Source organism: Artibeus jamaicensis, unplaced genomic scaffold (genome assembly GCF_021234435.1).
Source record: "Artibeus jamaicensis isolate MK-2021 breed Jamaican fruit bat unplaced genomic scaffold, CSHL_Jam_final contig_387, whole genome shotgun sequence".
Taxonomy (NCBI): Eukaryota; Metazoa; Chordata; class Mammalia; order Chiroptera; family Phyllostomidae; genus Artibeus; species Artibeus jamaicensis.
In genome coordinates, this window is record NW_026521812.1 from 420,446 (window position 1) to 441,372 (window position 20,927).

At 41.8% G+C, this 20,927-nt stretch overlaps 1 protein-coding gene across 1 annotated transcript; it reads right to left on the minus strand.

Moving 5' to 3' along the window:
• Positions 1–12,340: 12,340 nt before the first annotated feature.
• On the minus strand, positions 12,341–16,326 carry SMIM28 (small integral membrane protein 28). The gene is made up of 2 exons (XM_037148809.2): positions 16,216–16,326; positions 12,341–12,749 (listed from the first exon to the last, which is right to left on the minus strand). The coding sequence occupies exons 1-2, from the start codon at positions 16,324–16,326 to the stop codon at positions 12,366–12,368; spliced, it is 495 nt and encodes a 164-aa protein (XP_037004704.2). The 3' UTR covers positions 12,341–12,365.
• Between the last annotated feature and the right edge of the window lie 4,601 nt (positions 16,327–20,927).

Below are 20,927 nucleotides of genomic sequence, written 5' to 3' on the forward strand. Positions count from 1 at the left end.
ACCTCCGCCCGGCGCCCTCGTTTTTGACGCAGAGGTGTCTACTGTGGGAGCCGGGGCGGGCGGGGGAGCAGGGCAGAGCAGCTGGCTGGCGGAGTTTCTGGTGTAACCGGTTCAGGAGCCTGTCCTGCGGCCCCACCTGCATTTGGAGCCTGCTCTGCTGACGGGTTTACTCCTGGGAGGGGGTGAGATTGGGCTTGCACCTTGAGGGTGCACCCAGTGAAAGGCGGGGGGGGGGGGCCTCTTCTCCCAGTGAGAGGGCGGGCATGCACTGGCGCCCCTGAACTTAGCTGTCGTTGCTGGAGCCCCTGTGTGCCCAGGGCTCCAAGAGAGGATTGGATCCAGGAGTCCAGCCAGGTGTGAGTAGCTTTCCACCTAGAAGGCGGCCAAGTACCTCCCTCCCCCCCCCCCCGGGAGAAGGTGGATGGACCACAGTCGTGCTTGGAGAGCATCTTAAACTGTCCTCTGTTTGACTTCCCTTCCCCCAATGACCCCCAAACCTCTGAGTCCTCCCACCAGGTCTAACAGGCTGGGGGGGGGGGGGGGAGCAGTAGAAGGAGAAGGGGGAGGGTTGAGTGGAGGGAGAAGAGTTGGGACATGGGCCAGACCCTGGTGCTTTTTAAATTTCTTGGCTAGATATATTCTTTATTTTTTCTAAAAGTTTTATTGAGGTATAATTCATGTACCATATAGTTCATCCACTTAATGTGTACCGCTCAGTGGGGGTTAGTATATTCACGTCTGTGCAACAGTCACCACTATCAATTCTTAGTACATTGTCATCGCCACCCACCCCCACACCCTCTAGCCCACACTCCCGACTCCGCACCCCCCGCCCAGGCAACTCTCTGTCCCTCTGTCTCTGGACACTTCACGTAAATGAAATCGCACAGTGTCATAATCCATCAAGGCTGCTGTAACAAAATACCACAAACCAGTAGCTAACTAGTAGCACAACCACAGTGTGTTTCTCACAGTTCTGAAGGCTGGACTTCTGAGAGCAGGGTGCTGGCAAAGTAGGGCCGGAGCCCTCTTCCTGGTGGTGGCAGCCTTACACAGTGGGGAGCGCAAGGGAGCTTGGTCTGGTCTCTTTCATAAGAGCACACATTCCATTCCCAAGGGAGCCTTCGCTCATGACCTACTCACCCCCAAGGTCCGCACCTCTTCATACCATCATAGTGGGTATTAGGTTTTCAACATGTGAGTTCTGGGGGAGCACAAACATACAGACTGTAGCACACAGCATGTGGTCCTTTATGACTAGCTTCTTTCACTAAGCAAAGTATTTCAAGCTTCATTCATGTTGCAGCATATGTTAGTATTTTATTCCTTTTATGGCTAAACAATATTCTATTGGATAAATATTTTATTTGTCCATTCACCGGTGGATGAACGTTTGAGTTGTTCCAGCGTTGTGTTTTGGCTCCCCTGAATAATGCTGCCATAAACATTCATGCACAGTTTCTGCATGGACATGTGTTTTCATTTCTCTTGGGTAAACACCCAGGAGCAGAATTGCTGGGTCAGATGGTAACTCAGTCTTTAACTTGAGGAATTGCCAGACTGTTAAATGGCTGCACCATTTTCCATCTTCACGAGCAGCACATGAGCACTGGGCCGACTGCTTATTTTGACCTATAATTTGAGTAACACGAAAGTCACCGTTTTAAAGAATACAGTTCAGCGGTTTCAGTATGGTCCCTATGTGTTGCACACCCCCAATCTCTAACACCCCTCAGACCCTGGGAATCACTAATCTTTCTGTGGATTTGCCTATTCTGGACACTTCACATGAGTGAAATCATATCAATGTGATCTTTTGTGACTGTTTTTTTTTCACTGAGTGCAGTGCAAGAGTCATCTGTGTTGTAGTGTGGATCAGTACATGAGTCATTTCTTTTTGTTGTTGAATAGTATTCCGTTGGCCTACAACTTTTCAAGCAATTGGTGTCCTCTCTTTTCCTGCCCCTTCCCTGCCCAAACCAGTGTGCGGTGGCCTGATGACCAATGATGTTTGCTAGTGTTTCTATTGAATCAATTACTATGCAGCGCTAACTTTGAATTCTTTAGTGAAGAATAAATAATGAATTTTTATTTTTTAAAATGGCCTGTTATTTAAATAACAGATGTAATTCATTACTTAGTTGGCTGCAAAATTAAAAATATAATTTTACTTCACAGAGTGTTTTTTAAGAGGAAAAGGAAATAATGCACATTTTCGTTGAAGAAATCTATTTTTTTTTCCATTTGCAGAGTACAATTTATAGTTATCAATGCCTTTGGGGGCATTTTACTGAGAGAAAAACTGAGGCTAAATTTTATGACATTCATTTTATAAGCGGTGGAATATAGAATGAATGAAGATAATCATAGGAGACTAAGCTGAATTGTCTACATTATAAAGTGATAATCAGTCATATGAAAGAACAAAAAAGAAGGAAAGAAAGGGATTTATTTCAAAATAATAGAATTTGCATTAGAACAAATGTAATGAAATTCAGAAGGCTCAAGATTTATCCCCATATGTTAAGACGATCTAGCTAGTTTTCTTGTTGACTATGGTAAAATTGTTCTTTCTATTAGCTCCTATTGAATTTGCGTTTGCATGACACTGTGAAGAGAGATTTTACTGAGGCTCTGCAGTGCAGGTGATGGTGCGGTGTGGCACTTTAAAAACCGGACTGGGCAGAGAGCCCGGGCAGTCCTGCAGCAGCACCTGGGCCCACGCTCGTCATTTGCAGCAGCTGTGCCCCATTGGGTCACCACGAACATTCAACTAGTGAGCACTGAACCCCTGCTTCTGGAAGAAGTTCAGAGTTAGATTCCTGCGGGCCTCAGCATTTTGATCTACCAGTCAATACATGAGCTTGTGTTATGTGTGTTTTGTACAAAGATACCTTATTTCATATACATTGTTGCATCATTGACAGTGAACTCACAACCAACAGCACCACAACTCCTGTCTTAATAAAGCATATCTAACACACATCACTTCTCCAAAAGGCACATCACGGTCTTCCTGTGCTTAGCCACAGTAGACAGCACTTCGGCACTGTGCCTAGGCCATCTTACATGGCAAAACCACCAACCAAAAGCACACTGCAAAAACATGGCACTAGGTAGACCTCTAAGAGGACACCTTTTTTTTACCTTATGAGCGCAGAAGCTATTGGGTTAGCCACAAAGTTCATTTGTTTTTTTTTTCTGTAAAATAGCTCTAGTAGCACTTAGTTGTCTTTCACTTCATTCATAACAATTTTGTTAGATTGTATCGTGACAGCTGTCATATCAGTGTGCTTTTAAATAAGCATCAAAGTTTGTGAATTTTTGTGCAGCCATTTTAATATTGAAGATGGGAGGAAATATGCAACATTTTGGCATATTATGCTTTATCACCTCAAGAAAGATAAAATTGCAACTGAAACACAAAGAAAGATCTGTGCAGTATATGGAGAAGGTGCTGTGACTGATCAAATGTGTCCAAAGTGGCTTGTGAAGTTTCGTGCTGGAGACTTCTTGGTGGACGAAGTTCCACGTTCGGGTAGAGCAGCTGAAATTGACAGTAATCAAATCAAGACATTAATTGAGAACAATCAACATTATACCATGTGGGGAGCCAACATACTCAAAATATCCAAGTCTATAAAGTGATTAATGAAATGAAAATTGTGTCTTATTTCACAGAAGAAAACCCTATCTTGATTTTTTTGACCAACCCAACAGAAGGCAGAACTTTGCCTTGTTCAACCTCAGCTGGGAATGCGCACCCAGTGGCTCAAATTTTCCAATGCTTTTTGCATGCACTTGTCCACCAGTGATTGAGAAAGTGCTGTGAGGGTCGCTTTCAGAATGATAAACACGTATGAGCAAGCTGGTGAATTTGAAAACACAGAATCTATGAATAGAGAACAGGCTGATAGTGACCAGAGGAGAGGGGAGGGAATTTCAGGGGGAAAGGGGCAGGGTTTACAGGAACAACTGTAAAAGATGCATGGACAAAAACTAGGGGGCGTGGAAATGGGAGGGAGGTGGGGAGGGCTGGGTGGGTGGGCTGGGCTGGGAGTAAAAGACAGAAAACTGTACTTGAACAACAATTAAAATAAAGTTGAAAAAAGAAAGTGGTACACATGATGTGTTATATGGGAGATGATAAATACAGAAAGGGCCTAGCACTTACTGTGTGCTGAGGACAGACACGCGTTTTAACACTGGAGCCTTCCAACAGCCCTCTGAGGTGGGTCTTATTAGTGTGATAAAGCTGTGAGTAATGAATAATTCAGGGCCAGGGAGATCCAGTGCTTAACGTCATCCAGATGGAGAAGATGACATTTGTCCTTCAGAACACCCAATTCCGTGAACTGTCTGAATTGGAGAGGAGAGGAGAGGTTCTACCTCTGTGCTACAGAGCACTGCGCGGTGCTGAGGGACCGCGCGGGGCTCCGGAGGTTGTTGATGCTTATACTGCCTGATTCTAATCAGGAGAGTGAAAAATAACTGCCACCAGTGGGCTCTCTGAAGTAATTTGGGAATACATTCACTTCTTGGTACAAACTGCTTGCTTTTTAAAAGTCTCTGATTGTGTGTGTATGTTTATGGGTAAAACACTTTTGCTGCATCCTACAACGTTCAAGAACTTGTTTTTCCTTTTAATTTAGTTCAAAGTATTTTAAATTTTTTCTTGCAATTTGAGATTTCTTCTCTGACCCATGAGTAAGTATTTGGGGATTTTCTAGCTGTTTTTGTTACCGATTTTTGTTTCAGTGCTCTTGGAGCAAGCATTGTAGGATTTCTGTCCTTTTAAATATATGACAGTGTGTTTTATGGTGAAGAGTGTGCTCTATCTAGGTGAATGTTTCATATGCATTTGAGAAGAGTGTATTTTCTGCTGCCATTGGATGAAGTGGTCCATAGAAGTCCATTTTATCCAGTTGATGGATGAAATTCTAAAATTCAACTATGTTCTTTTTTTTAAATTTTTTTTTATTGATTATGCTGTTACAGTTGTTCTATTCCCCCCTTCGTTCCCCTCCACCCTACCCCCCATCCCCACCATCACCCCCCCTTTAGTTTATGACCATGTGTCTCAAGTCCTTTAGGTTCTATATTTCCCATACTATTCTTGCCCCCCCCCATCTATTTTCTATCTACTGTCTATGCTACTTGTTTTCTGTACCTTCTCCCCCCATCTCCTCCTCCCACTCCCCTGTTGCTAACCCTCCTTGAGATCTTCATTTCTATGTTTCCACTCCTGATCTAGCTGTCCTTTTAGTTTGCTTTCATTTTAGGTGTGGTTTTTAATAACTGTGAGTTTGCTGTCCTTTCACTGTTCATGTTTCTTTAACTTCTTTTTCTTAGATAAGTCCCTTTAACATTTCATATAATAAGGGCTTGGTGATGATGAACTCCTTGAATTTGATCTTATCTGAGAAGCACCTTATCTGTATGTTCTTACTGGTTTTCTGCCTGCTTAGGTCTGCTCGTTTCCGAAAGAGGGGCATTGAAGTTTCCAACGACAATGGTGCATTCGCTGACTGTCCTCGGGGCCCTCTCAGGTTTTGCCTCATATTTTTTGGCACTGTTGTTAGATGTGTAGACACTGAGGGTCCTTATGTCGTCTTGGGGAACTGGGCCCTTTATCCTTGTGTGAGCTCCTCTTTTCCCCTGATAAAGACTTCCCTTGCTCTGAAGTCTGCTGTGTCTGAAATTGATGTGGCTACTAATTTTTTGATTAGTGTTAGTGTAGTATATCTTTTTCCATGCCTTTATTCTGATTTATATGTATCTTTGTATTTATAATGGTTTTTTTGTAGACAAAAAATGTATGTAGGTTTTGCTTTTTAATCCAGCTGACAGTCTGTCTTATAATTAGTGTATTTAGACCATTGCAGTTTAAAGTGATTACTGATAGAGTTGGGTTAGTGTCTGTCATATTTGTCACTGTTTTCTATTCATGGCCTTTGTTCTTTGTGTCTATTTCTGTCTTCAACTCTTTTCTTGCCTTTTGTGGCTTTAAGTGAGCATTTTACTTATGTTTTTTTAAGATTTTACTTATTTATTTTTAGAGAGAGGGGAAGGAAGGGAGAAAAGCATCAATGCTCAGGAGAAACACCCATCAGTTACCTCTCACGCTGACCAGGGACCGGGCCCACAACCCAGGCGTGTGCCCTGACCCGGAGCTCAACCGGGGACCTTTCGGTGTGTGAGACGCATCCGACCAATGGGGCCACACTGGTCAGAGCTAAGTAAGAGTTTTATAGGGTTACATTTTCTTTCATTTCTTACATATCGATTATACTTCTTTGTAAAAAACTTTTTAAGTGGTTGCCTGAAAGGTATAATATACATTTATAACTAATCCAAGTCCATTTTCAAGTGACATTCTGCTGCTTCATGGGAATGTATTTTACAATAACAAAATATTTCCAATACTTTCTCCTGACCTTTGTATTGTTACTCTCACTCTGTCCACTTGTACATAAGCTAGAATCACCAAGTACAGTTTTGCTATTATTCTGAACAAATTTTTATCTGACAGGTTAATTAAGAAGAAAAATATAAATGTTGTTTTTACCTTCACTTATTCTTTCCTTTTCCTTTCTTTAACAGAGTTTCTGACCTATATCATTTCTTTCTCCTTGAAAAGCTTAACATTTCTTATAGGGTAGGTAGGTCTATTGGCAATAAATTTTCTCATTTTTGTTTGTCTGAGAAAGTCTATTTCTCCTTCACTTTTGAAGAATAATTTTTCAAGGCACAGAATTCAGGCTGGTGGTTTTTCCCTCTCAACACTTCAAATATTTCACTCCACCTGCTTGCAGGGTTTTGAGGAGAAGTTGGGTGTAATTCTTCTCTTTGCTCTTCAATAGGTAAGATTGGCCCTTCTCCTTCTCCCCCGCCCCCACCATCTATCCCCTCCCATCCCCAGGCCAAATGGCTTCTTTCAAGATTTTTTCTTTATATTTGATTTCCTGCAGTTTGAATATATGCCTAGGTGTAGTGTTTTGTTATGTTTTGTTTTGTTTGTATTATTCCTGATTCATGTTCTTTGAGCTTTCTGGATGTGTGGTTTGACATAATTTGGCAAAATCTGCTGTCATTATTACTTTGAATATTTTTAAAATTCTTAATTATATTTTATTGATTATGCTATTACAGTTGTCCTGATTTCCCCCTTTGCCCCCTCCACCCAGAACCCCCCTCCCTCAGGCAGTCCTACCTCCCACTGTTCATGTCCATGGGTCATATGTATGTATACGTTCTTTGGCTACCCCATTTCCTACACTGGACTTCACATCCTCATGGCTATTCTCTAACTACTCATTTGTACTTCTTAAACCCCTCACCTCTTCACCCATTCCCCCACACGTCCCTCCCATCTGGCAACCATCAAAATGCTCTCCATATCCATGATTCTGTCTCTGTTCTTCTTGTTTGCTTAGTTTGTTTTTTTAGATTCAATTGTTGTTAGATATGTATTTTTGCCATTTTATAGTTCATAGTTCTGATCTTCTTTTTCTTTTAAAGATTTTATTTATTTATCTTTAGAGAGGGGAAGTGAGAGAGAAAAAGAGGGAGAGAAACATCAATGTGTGGTTGCCTTTCATGTGGCCCCTACTGGGGGCCACCCAGGTATGTGCCGAAGCCAGACTCTGACTTGGCAACCCTTTGGTTTGCAAGCTGGCACTCAATCCACTGAACCACACCAGACAGGGCTGATCTTCTTCTTTTTCTTAGATAAGTCCCTTTAACATTTCATATAATAAGGGTTTGGTGATAATGAAGTAACTCCTTTAGTTTTTTCTTGTCTGTGAAGCTCTTTATCTTCCCTTCGACTCTAAATGATAACCTTGCTGGGCAGAGCAATCTTGGCTGTAGGTCCCTGCTTTTCTTGACTTTGAATATTTCTTGTCTCGTAGTTCTTGGATATTCTGGTTTGTTTGCATTTTTAAAAATTCCTTTTCTGTTTTGGAAGTTTTAATTAACATATACCTAAGCTCAGAGATTCTTTCTCAATTGTATCCAGCTTTTTAGTAAGCCCACCAAAGGTGTTCTTCATTTCGATTACAGTGTTTTTGGTCTAAAGCATTTTTTTGGGTTCTTTCTTAGAATTCCAGCTTTCTGCTAGCATCTCATACTGTTCTAGTAAGTTGTTTACTTTCCCATTAGAGCTCTTTGCATATTAATCACAGTTATTTTACATTTCTGGTTTGACACTTTCAACAGCATCCTGGACACACCTGAGTCTGATTCTGAAGCTTGCTGTGTGTCTCTTCAAACTGTGTTTTTGGCCTTTTAACATAACATGCCTTGCAATTTTGCCGTGAAAGGTGGACTTGATGTCCCTCTAGTCATGGGGAGGTTGGGTGTGTGTTGGGAGAGTGCTGGTAGTGCTTTGATTAGGTGTCTCCTAGGTCTGTGCCCTTGGGGCGTGAACTTCACAAGTGCTTCTCTGTTTTTTCTTTGTTTCCAATCCCCTTAAGTGGAACCAGATGGCCAGCAGGGCTGGGGTTGGGTCTTTCCTGCCTCAGTGCGTGGCTAGAGCCAGCTGGGGCTGGGTAGTTCCTTACCCCCACGTGTCAGCTCTGATCAAACCCGGGCAGGCTGGGATCTGCTCAAACAGCTTCTCCTGAGGGCAGGCCTTGTTGAGAAGAACAGAATGCTCTGGTGGGTTTCAAAGTGGTAGCTTTCCGCCCTCTTCGTGCTACCAGCGCCAGGGGGGCTTCTCAGGCCTTCACTGCGAGAACCTGGTAGAGGTCCGGGAGGCAGAGCTCACGAAGTGTGGGGCCTTCTGGGACATTTAATCCGAGGTTTGTCCTCTCTGAGCCTCCAGTCATCTGTCACTTACGGTTCAAGTTTCCCGGCCGGAACTGGACCCTGGGGAGGTTTCTGCTGGCGGATTCCTGCTCCGGTGAGTCGTCACCTTCCGCATCTGCCTGTGTGTCTGCGGTTTGGGGGCAGTGGTTAGTGACTTGGGTGCTCTGATGCAGCTAGGGGCAGTTGTTGAATTTCGGCTCGTTCAGCTTTTCCCTGTTGTTGGGCTGGAGCGGTGACTTCCAAGCGTCTTCTATGCCAGACCAGGAACTGGACTCCTTTTCCGTTTCTATAAAATGATGCACGAATGACATTTTCTCGTCCAGGGCAGAGTTCCGTGAAAACGCGCACATTCTACTCACTGTGTCTGTTATGCTCCGTCCCATTTTTCATCTTTTCTGGCTACCATTATTTCTTCCAAAATACGTCTTAGCCGTTAACAGTTCTACTCAGCCCTTCTTGGGTAACTCACAACCGGACTCCCCTCGTTTGCCGGTTGTCAGCATCCAGGCCAGGACGCGTCCTTCACACAGTTGTTCCTGCTGTTGTGTTTCCTGGTCCTTCTTGGAGAATGCAGCTGAGTGCAGAGGGACCTTAGGGTGACGGCGTCAGGAAAGAGCTTACAGAGAATGTCGGGCTATAAAATGGTAGCTCGATTTACAAATGGAAGCTAGATGTACAAATCTGTTTTTCTCTTAGCCTGTTCCGGTAGGTCTGTGTGCACTGAAGCTTGCCTTCAGTGTACACCTTCAGTATTTGGTGGCCCACTCCCATTACCTAGAGTGACGACTGTCATCCTTGCCTTCCTATTGGCATCACTGGGTGTGTTTCTATTTACCTGGTTCAAGTAGGTCCTGGTGTCAGTATTTCTGAAAGTTTCTCGTGTTTTTCTGGCATACATTTAGGGTTGAAATCCACTGGTCTATACCAAGGCGCGGCAAACTATTTCCTTAAAGAACCAGGGAGTAAATGTTTGGGGCTTTGCAAGTCACACAGTCGCTCTCTGGGACAACTCACCTTTGCGGGAACAGCCTCAGGCTAGTGGACGCGTCTCTGCTCCAGTGACTCTATTTATAGCTGCCAAAATTTTAATTCATTTAATTTTCATGTGTCATGAAATATTCTTCTTTTAAGGTTTTTGAATTATTTAAAAATGTGGAAACTGTTCTTGCCTCACAGGATGTACAATAACAGGTTGCAAGTGGGACCTGGCCTGCGGGCTGTGCTTCGGCAGCCCTGGCTAATGGTTTATCCACTCCACTGCTTCTGTCTGGTTCCATAAGAGAAAACGTCTCCTTTCCTAGGTCATGGATAACATCATAAGTGGGTCCTAGCCTTGACTGCTTGTTTAAAATAAGTCTTTTAAAGGGGAGAACATTTTAAAATGTGGCACTGCTTTTCCTTAATAGCCTTAGAAATCGTAGGAGTTGACATGTTTTTTTTTTCTATAAGTAACATGGTTGGCCTAAATGCTTTAAAGCAGTAGGAAAGGTATTCTCTCATTAATATATAGATAGTTGCAGGGTTATTTCAGCTTCCCTACAGGGCCGGCAACCCCGAGTTTTCTATCTTTCTACTTTACTATGTTCAATATTAGTCCTGGCTGTTGCCTACTCATGGTCGCAAGCTGGCTGCAGCAGCCCAGGCATCACCTGCAGACACATAACATCCAGCAAAGAGCCAGAGTGTGTCCTTTCATGTATGTGTTTTTAGTATTAGGCAACCTCTTTTAGAACAAGGCTCTCCTCTAGTATAGGTCTCCCCTTAGTCCCCCAAACCAAATCAGTCCCGGGTGAAGGGGAGATCCCCGTGATTAACTGTCACTATGTATCAGTATATCCCCTGGTGTTTGGGGGTCTGGTCTGCCTGACTTAGGCAACCTCAGGATCCGAGAACCAAATCAGGGTTCTCTGAACAAGGAATAGGAAGAAATGGCAGTTGGGAGAGAATCAACAGAGTCCCACACAGAACTAGAGTTTTAGGATTAAAAAAGCGAACAAACCTGAAGAAAGCTGTTTGCTGAGCCTGATTTCCATTTATTTGTTCACTTCTTTTAAAGACCAGTGGGGAATTGTCAGTGCAATTTTCCTGATAGAACTCTCATAATTTTCAGTCAAATAGGGTATATATTGCTTCAGTCCTCAAATCTATTATTTTAATCAGATTTCATGTAAGAAGAGGTGTATCCTATTTTAGATTATTTTATTTTCCTAAAACTGTACCCCATTGTATATCTAGCATAAAAATGTTCACATAAAAATGGTTTAAAAAACCACCGTTTTTTGTTCATTTTAAACTGTCAAAGGGTTGTCTCATTTTGCATTTTGTACTTTGACAAAAGGAAAAATATTTCCCCAAGATGTTATGTCGTGGAATAAGAGGTTAAGGATTACGCGCATCACCTGGCTGCCTCCTTCCCAGCCTCATGAATATTTGACTGGTCTCCCATGTGGCAGGTGACCCACCTCCCTCTCCCCAGGTGAAAATCAGAAAGGGAGATTTGCATCCAGCCCAGACTCAGCTGTGTTCATCCCATTAAGACGCCTGACCCTCAGGTGGGAGCATGGACGGAAAGTCCACATTCGCAGTTTTCTTGGGAGAACGTCCGTCACCGTGGAAGGACAGAGAGGCCAGGCTTCTGGTCCGAGCGCTGCCTCCTCTGAGGGGTTAAACGTCAGACAAGTCAATGAGCCTCTGAACTCTAGTTTTGGCACCTGTGAAGCAACAGTTTGAACTGTGTGATTTGTAAGGTTAGAGCTAATTAATGTTTCTCACGAGATCCAAAGGTTGGGCCTTTCCTTTCCGCGGTTGAACTGATTTCTGCTGTCACTGCTGCGTGGTGAAGGGGCTCAGTCACGGTGGCCCCTCAGACACACGTCGGAGCAGCAGCTTCCTGCCGCAGCCCTGCTGCCTCTCAGCCCTGGGGCTCCAGCGCCAGGCCTGCCCACGCCACAAGCCAAATCCTCTCCCATTCTAGGAAGCAAGAGTGACACTAAAAAGGAGATAATTTGGGGGAGCTTTATTATGAACTAAAATGTATGCAAATATCTGTACTTTCATAGTAATAGGGAAACCTATTTTGCCATTATTTACAACATAGTGGACCACGGCAGCTCCTTCTAGAACTCTCTAGTCATCTTGAAGCCCTCACACAGAAGTGAGACCATGAGTTCCTAAAATACCTGTGTAGGGAGGAAAGTTTTATTCGGTGGCACAAGCAGCTACCTTTGGCTTATTGGCATTTTTCTGTCCTCTTTCTCTTCACAGCTAGTTTTTCTGCTCACTAGTAATTCTAATGTTCTTTTCTCAGCTCACATAGAACTTTCCTTTTTCTCTGAATCAGGGGTGTTACACATTTCAGAAGAGCCCGGTCATCTTTAGACCCACCTGGGGACATCTTCCTTAGGGAACACGATGGGTTCCCTGGACCCACATTGTCCAGCCTTTCCCTCTTCGTCCAGCAGTCTGCTCTCGGGCCAGATGCGCTTCCCTGTCTGCCTCTCCCATGGGCTCCAGTGAGGGTTGGGAGCTGTGTTTAAATGGCTTCCAAAAGCGATTTATACTGGCACATCCAGTCCAGGTGAGCCCTCCTCATACTGAAGGCCCGCATCCCGGGCCTCTCCCCCAGGGGGATTCCTGGTGGCCTCCTCGTAGGAGGGTGGTAAACACTCAGAGTGGGGGGCTGCCTCCCTGGGCAGAGGAGAGTAGGGGAAGTCCTGCTCACTGCCCCAGGGTAAGCCTGGCAGGAAGTCGGTCTCCTCTCCCCCGGGCGGGTGCTCTGAGAGGTCGATGCTGAACACCTGGCCCTGGGGCCGCCGGGCCTTGCAGAGGCGGTACAGGAAGAGCAGCAGGAAGGCCAGGAAAAGCACGATGGTGGCTGGAAGTAGGATGCACAGGAAGGGTTCCACGTCGTCTTTGGCAGAACTTATCTTCTGGGTGCCCTGGAATGACATTGAGTTAGATGGCAAAAGACATCCCCTGCCTTTCTCTCATCTTTTATTCTTCTTGTCACTCACACAAGTCACTTACTCATTTATGCCCGTGAGTTTGAATCTACATGAAATGATGCGAATTGACAAGATAAAGTATGACTTTAAAATGTCCAGAATACACCTTGATGATATCCTGCAATATTGTCACTGAAGCTTAAATATTAAAGTGAATATTCGATGGTAGGTCCACCATGCATCCTTTGAATAACTTGTACTATTCACATATTTTATTTAGAATTAGACCCATAATGTCTTAAGGCCACAAAAAGAATCATATGGCACTTAATTTCTTTAATTGTGGAACAAAATCTGACATGTGTTCATATCACATGCAAATAACATTTAGAATCTGATTTGATAGCTGATTCTTATGATGACTGAGATTTTAAGATTCCTTCAGTTTGTTTTTGCATTATCTGTATGATAAATATGAAAAAGTTTGAACTCCAAAGGAGAACAATTGCGCATAAATTCTTAAGCAGCCGACAAGGTGTTGACTTTGTAGCATTAGCTGAGAAGACAGTGATGAGTTCTGATGAGGTAAATACTATAATAAACAGGAAATGATGCTTCCACAGCAAGATAGAAAAGTAATATGAAAAATAAATATTGCTCCAAATTGCGAGGATGTTGCTTTCAATAAAATTGAAATCCTAGAAACACTAAAATATTAAAAATGGCCCTGGCTGGTGTAGCTCAGTGGATTGAGCACAGGCCTGGGAACTAAGGGATCGCAGTTTGATTCCCAGTCAGGGCACATGCCTGGGTTGCAGGCCAGGTCCCAGCAGGGATGCACGAGAGGCAACCATACATTGATATTTCTCTCCCTCTCTCCTTCCCTTCCCCTCTAAAGATAAATGAATTAAATCTTTTAAAAAAATTAAATAATATTAAAAATGTTATTATATAAAGCATACAGCAACAAATATAGATGTTCGTATCCACCACTAAGAGGAAAAGAAAAAAATAAAAACTTATTATTGTGTTTAAAACAAAATCTACTTATTTAAAGTAAAACTGAGAGCTGTGGTTCTCTTGCTTTTGGAAAGCACAGTCATTTTTCTGGTCACGACCTGTTTAAAGACTGGCTTAGCCAGCAGTGACGGTATAATCATTTTTTACTTCTTAAAGAATTTTCCATTAATGGGAGTGGGGTTGGGGGTGAGGGGAGGGGGAGGACTGTGTGTGGGAGGTGGGGTGGGTAGGGCAGGGCGAGAGTAAAGGGGAAAATGGGGACAACTGTAACTGAACAACACTAAAAAATTTAAAAACTAAATTGAAGAATTTTCAATTATGTGTGTTATTTTGACTGAAAACAACTGGCATATTTAATATTTGTACTGCCAGATATTTTGTCTTCAGTAAGATGCAAGTGAAGATATTCTAGATTAAAGTGTATACAAATTAAATGTTTTCTTGGGAAGCAGGGTGTCGTCTGGGGCTGCGGACTCTGGCTCTGAGTTCCAGTGTACCCGCTGATACCGAGACCACGCACCTTTCCCCTATGCCCCGTGGGCCTGGGCTTTTTTCTCTGTGAAGTGAAAATAACATTTTTTGAAAGGGTTGGCATGAGAATCTAATGAATCAATATGTGTAAAGCAGTGGTTGAATAATATTTATAGATTTGTATCTTGGTGTCTCAAATAGTCAAATAATCTAGAAAATTAATTTCTAAAAAAATCAGAAGTCATATAGAAATAGTGAAGGAAAAACTGGACATTCCTAAGTTCATATTTTAATAGATATATCTTTTCAGATAAAATATTTTAGCAACATTAATATATTTATATGAAAAATATTTTTGTGTGGTTTCTGAACTATGAATTCTTTCTGTTGTTGCACATATAATCCAGTTTATTATCAGAACTATTCATCTTTGGTGACTTAATGAGGGACTTTGACTCCAAAAGCTGTAAGAGTAGATGGACTCATAAATAATTTACTACTAGTATTAAGAAATTGAGATGGACTCAAAAAGCCACTTAACTGTGTTTATTTTCTCCCTCTAGATAAATCATTAAAAACTTTAAAGCTATTATCTCTTAGTACTTCAAGCAATCACTCTTCAATCTTGATAAACATGGACCATTTTGCTTGACTTTATTCTCCACCAATTACAGGAATGATAATGGATCCTGACCAGTCACGGGCATCAGCATTTAAATATTCTATTACACCCTGCAAGTTCAATATGCATGAAATGTAAAGATTCTTAATGTGTCATTTAAAAAGCTTGGTGTTAATAAACGCTATTTTCATGATTATACCACCTTCGGCATATCGATACTAGCCGCAAAAATCTGCGAAGGGAGAAGCACCACAGTGCCCTCCTGTAACCGGCACGTCCATCGGCTGAGTTAAACTTGTCCAAATACTGAGCATCGCTGCTTAGCTAACACAGCACATAGGGGCAATATTGAGATAAAGAATTCTTCTTTTCTTAGAGCTGTAGGACAAATTTATGGTACCCTTAATTTACTTATTTATAGATTCATGATACATGGGTTCAAATTGTTCTGCTTCTTTAAAATGCAGAATGGGTGTCTTTACTTTTTCAGTCCAGTGTCCTAATTTGTTCTTTCAAAGTGGTTTCTTAACATTTAATATATCTCTGCTGTGTATGTTGGTACAAAGGCTTTGTTCAGGGAACGGTTTAAAGAAATATCTAGTTAAAGGTGTAACTGCTGAAAAAATCTATCATTATGTATATATGTATATGTGTTTTTCAGTAAAAGGTGGTTTTGCAGAACTTAACAATCTGATGAGTTGATTTTTCCAGAAAACAAGAAAACAGGTTCACTTCCCTTTTTCTTATGGGATAGCTGTTACCACTCATTTCCCTGCTGACGATAAAGTGAATTGAGTTCTTAGGTTTCTACCAATATTTTTCCTTAATGCTGTCTCAGATCAAGGCTTCTTTGGTGATTTCCCAGACAGAGTCAAGCAGCTGCTGTGTTTCTTAGTAGATACAGAACCTCCATAACCCACTGCTATCCTTTCAGAAGTAAGATGCTTGGCTTCCAGCACCTCTTAGAAACAGAGGTCATTATACAGCTGGAGAGCCACGGGAGTTTATGTTGTATGTGTAGACGTAGCTTACTGCAAAGAACAAAGTTGTAAAACCAAGGCAAAACATTTTTGTTGACTCCTGACTTCAGGTGTTCTTTGACATATTTGGTGTATCAGGTGTTCTGAGAATATATGTGAGGCAAGTTGTACTTGAATTTAACATTGTCAAAAGAATACAACTTTCAAGTTTCTTCCTTAGACCACACCGATCGGTGAAATCACATTTTTGTCTTACTCATGATGCCAAATGCTGCCACTAAGTTTTAAGATCCTAAACATACAGGCATTGTTGTTTTAAAAACCGACCTACTTGGGGGAAGAAAAGGCAGAAGTCAGAGGTACAGACCTGCAGCTGGGTCTCCTGAGGAGGTAGGCTCGGTTCGCTAGTTAACCACTCGTATGTGCCCCTGCCGGCGTGGCCAAACTTCCTCCAGCTGCTGCCCCACAGTCCTTGCATGTTTTCCTCCAACCGGTGTGCACACGCCCTTCCACCCCGCTGCCCAGATTTCAACAGCGCTGCTTGCTCTTGGCCTGGATCCAGCTTGGGAGTGCGGGGCTGCTGGCTGCTGGTAAACTCGGTTTCTAATGGGTGGCAACAGGGAAGAAGAGACCAACCAGAGGGACCTCTCAGGAGGGACTGTATTTAAATTCAGTGCCTCTGGATTTGCGGCTGTGGCCTTTATCACGGTAAGGGTTGGCATCAAATATCAGAATCAGAATAGATTTCAGACAGAGGAGTTCCGTGCATTAGCATTGCTCCAATGCAACGAATAGGAGCTGTTTATACTTAGATATAAACAAGACCCTCTCCCTTCCCTGCCCACATCCCTCTCTAGGGATGTAGCGAGCAAGAAAAACTATCCACGCTGAATTTCCTTTAATTATTTCTGGATTCTCGGGTACACAGAGAAGGGGTATTTGGTAGAGAAGCAAGGCCCATTAATAACATTTTAGTAAATTATTTAGATGAAAGATGCTAACGATAAAGTTGTTCAGAAGCCAGACAGACAATAGCTCAGACTATTTGGCTGGAATGTTTGCTGGTTTCAATTTTAAAACAACAGCAGCAAATTACTGATACCTAAATAGTCTTCCTCCTGATTATCTTGTGAACTTTATAAAGTTATTTGTATCAAGCTTAAAATAAGAAACTTGCAATTTGAAGCTTCACTGAGGTAACTTTGGGATGTTTAACTGTATTTGAGACAATTTGAGAAAATATTTAAGACACAGTAGTTGAATTCTCTTTCCTTTAGGAAAGTAAACTTGACCTTCAAATATTTACCTGAACTGTTACAACTCAGTATTACAACCGCCTGTGTCCTTGTTTGAGCGTCATTCCATCCAAATGATGGTCATGATGCTGCAATAGCATTTCTTAATGGGGACTTCGTTTCTTAATTAGGATTCTCAGCCACTGGCCCATGGTGATCTATGCCATAGGTTTCGGGGGTGGTGAACTCCGAACTTTGCAGATACACCCAGTTTTCCTGAAGGGATCCATAGTTTTCATCACCTTTTCAAAAAACAGCTGCTTGTCCAAAACAATTTGGCACCTGCCAAACTTCTTATTTATGTTAAAAGTTTTCTCTGCATTTCCCAGAGCCTCAATCAGCATCCTGGTGTAGAACTAACTCTTGTCATTTCATCCTTTTACTTCTTCCTGTGGAGTAAGTTGATTTTGTGCTTTCGGTTAATGTGTTGCCTCGTACCACTGATGTGTCTCTGTTTTAAGTCAATCAGTCCTGTATCCTCATGGGGACACACTGGAAGCACCTGGTGACCAGGGCACTGTTTTCTGCATGTCAGTGGTTTTGCCAATACTGTGTCCTCAACAGGGACCATCCTTCTCCATCTCATCTACTTGTTTAAATATCTTCAAATTGGAGGTCTTGATCAGAAGCATTGAATATACATCTATAATGTTGGCTCTCCTCCAGCACTGAATAAAAAGACAACAATTCTTGCTTTCATGGATATGTCTTTGGGGACTAACAGAAATAAATTATACAAATAAAAAATATCAGAAGGTGATCGATGCTATAGAGAAAAAGCAGAGAAGAAGCACAAAGTAAATGCTGAAGGGAGGGCTGTGCCTTTAATGGAGAAACTCATTTAGGACCTCACGGGGAAAGTGATCACCAAAAGCTATCACTGCAGGGCATTGAGCAAAGAAGATAGGGAAGAGCATTGCAGACTAAGGGAAGGGCCAGTGCAAAGTCCCTGAGTCACTCCCATGCCTCTCCGAATGGCTAGTAGGTCAGGGTGGCTGGAGGCACAAGCCAGGAAGGAAGAAGGAGATAAGGTTGGAGAGGGATCGTGGGGGTGGTAGGGCAAGGCTGATGGACCACCAGGGAGTGATGAGATCTGACTTCCACTTTAAAAGGATGACTCATGTCTCTGTGTGAAATAGAAAGAGTGATTAAGGGCAAATTCCAGGAAACCAGTTAGGGGCTTTTAATAATTCAGGGGAGAATCCTGAATTATTATTAACAGACCCAGAGAAGTAGCAGTAGAGATGGTGAGATTCTGGATTCTAGATGTATTTTAGGGACAGAACCAAGATTTCTTAAACAGAACATGGTGTAGGATGAAGAAAGATCAAGGAGGATTCTGTTTTAGGCTTCATCAATGGAAAGGATAATTATTGTCACTTGCGAAGATGAGGAAAAACAAGAGGGGACAGGTCTTATTTTTCTAAAGATTGGGAGTTGAGTTTTGGACCTGGTAAGTTTGCAATGAGTTCGGATATTTGAATTTAGCATTTAGTAGTGAGGAGAAAACCATGAACAGTTGGGACTCACTGACAGGGAGAAGGTATTTAAACTATGAGACTTAATTTGCAATAACATGGATGGACCAACTAGGTATTATTCTAAGTGAAGTAAGTCAGACAGAGAAAGACAAATACCATATGATTTCTCTTATATGTGGAATCTAGAGAACAAAATACATGAACAAACCAAACAGAAATAGATTCAGGGATTCAGAGAACAAACTGACAGTGGTCAGGTGAGAGCCAGTTGAAGGGTTGGGTGGAAAAGGGGAAGTACGAATTGGCAATTACAAAATAGTCACAGGGGTATAAAGTACAGCATAAGGAATATGGTCAATAATTTTACAATAAACATGGGTCCAGGTGGGTACTAGATTTAATGGGGAAATCACTCTGTAAATTATACAAATGCCTAACCACTATGATGTACACTGGAAACTAATATAAAATAATACTGAATGTCAATTGTAATGGAAAAATAGAAATAAAAATTTAAAAACAAGGACACTCACTGAGATCACCAAGAGAATGAGTCTCAACAGAATGGGAAGACAGAGCAAGTGGCCAGTGAGGTAGATGAGAAACCAAGAGTGTGTGATGTCCAGGAATTGAAGGGGAAAAATTGTTTCTAGAAGGAGGGAATGGTCTGTCTCAAAAGCTACTGTACTACCAAATAAGATGACAAATAAAATTTACTACTGGATTTAACAAAATGTGGAGAAGGCATGTCATTTATTATTTGGACAGCAGGAATTGGGTAGAGTGGTTGGGAAAAAAACCTTTCCTAGATGGCTATAAGAGAAAGGGAGAAGAATTGGAGATAGTGAATGTAAACAACTCAAGTTATTTTGCTTGAGAGGGGAGAAGAGAAATGATGCTGAGTAGCTGAACAGAGGAATGGAGTGGAGAGAGCTCTGTACTAAAACAGCACGTTAATAGACTGTAGGGGGAAGAGAATGTCAGTATATGGCAACTCGCAGCAATTCTACTTCTAGGGATTCATCCAGAGGAAAGGGTCTGATGGGTACTCAAAGATACTGGTTGTTGAAAGATGGTTTAGCACATCTAAAATGTCTATCATAACAAAGAACTAGATATTAAAAAAATCCACAAAATAATTGCCTAATGAGTTAAGATATTCACATATAAAGACATTATCATCTGAAAATAAATACCAGAAAGATGTGCACGTACCACATGGAGAGGAACTTGTCAGAAAACTGCACGTTTATTATAAACACGTTAAATTTATGTCTCTGCATATAGAAACATGTTGATGTTAATGGTATTTTTCCTAATTGATGGGATTATGAGGTGTTTTTTATGGGACTGCAGTTCTTTTTACTGATGAACTTTTTTTCTTTTAATCCTCACCTGAGGACATTTGTTATTGATCTTAGAGAGTTCAGAAGGGCTGGAGAGAGAGAGAGAGGAAGAGAAACATCAAATGTGAGAGGAAAACGTCAATCAGTTGCCTATTCTATGTGCTCTGACCAGGACCCAACTCGCAACCCAGGCAGGTGCCCTGACTGGGAATCGAACCCATGTCCTTTTGGTTTATAGGAGGATGCTCCAACCAACTGAGCCACACCAGCCAGTGCTGATCAACATTTTATAATTATTCTATGCATATGTATCATATAAACAAGACATAATAATTTCCAAGATTTGCCTATTCTTGGAGGCCCACACAAATGCCATGTTGTTACAATAATTCTGCAATTTCCTGCCCTTCACTAAAGTTAGGAATGAATCACAATTTCCTCTGGATTCCCACATCATGTTAAGTATTCCAATATTGTAGCACTTACTTGAGTCAGCTTTGAATTATTTAAAAAATAAGTTAGGGATGGTTTGACGACTTAGAAAAGGACTTACTACTAAAGAGTTGCATGAAATAACGATTTCTGGCATGGCTTTCGATGTATAAGGACGCCTGAAGGTGCCATAACTACATACAGAAATGCTGTAGTGTCTCAACTCCAGAAACTTATGCCTGTGTAGATAAGCAAAGTTTAATAAGGAAAGTTTTTTTTTAAAATAAAGGCCTCCATGGTGTATCCTTATCATTTCTGTGCTTTTTTCCCACAGTCATTACTTCCATGGGCTTTTTAGCTAAGAGTCTCCTGTTAGGAAAACACTGGCTACAGTTATTCTAAAAGTTTGATCAGCTACTCCTAAGACTTGTCTAAGTATTTCAGAACTGAGAGAAGAGTTTTTCCATGTTCTACTTAATTCTTCTCCTCTTATTATTTTAAAAAAATATATCAATTTGTCTTCAC

What these genes read in the sequence shown, in the direction of transcription:
- SMIM28 (XM_037148809.2), bottom strand. Translation starts at nt 16,326, where the DNA reads ATGCAAGGACTGTGGGGCAGCAGCTGGAGGAAGTTTGGCCACGCCGGC. An exon ending in CTCAGGAGACCCAGCTGCAG is followed by an intron (nt 12,750 to 16,215) that starts GTCTGTACCTCT and finishes ATGTCATTCCAG; the next exon opens with GGCACCCAGAAGATAAGTTC.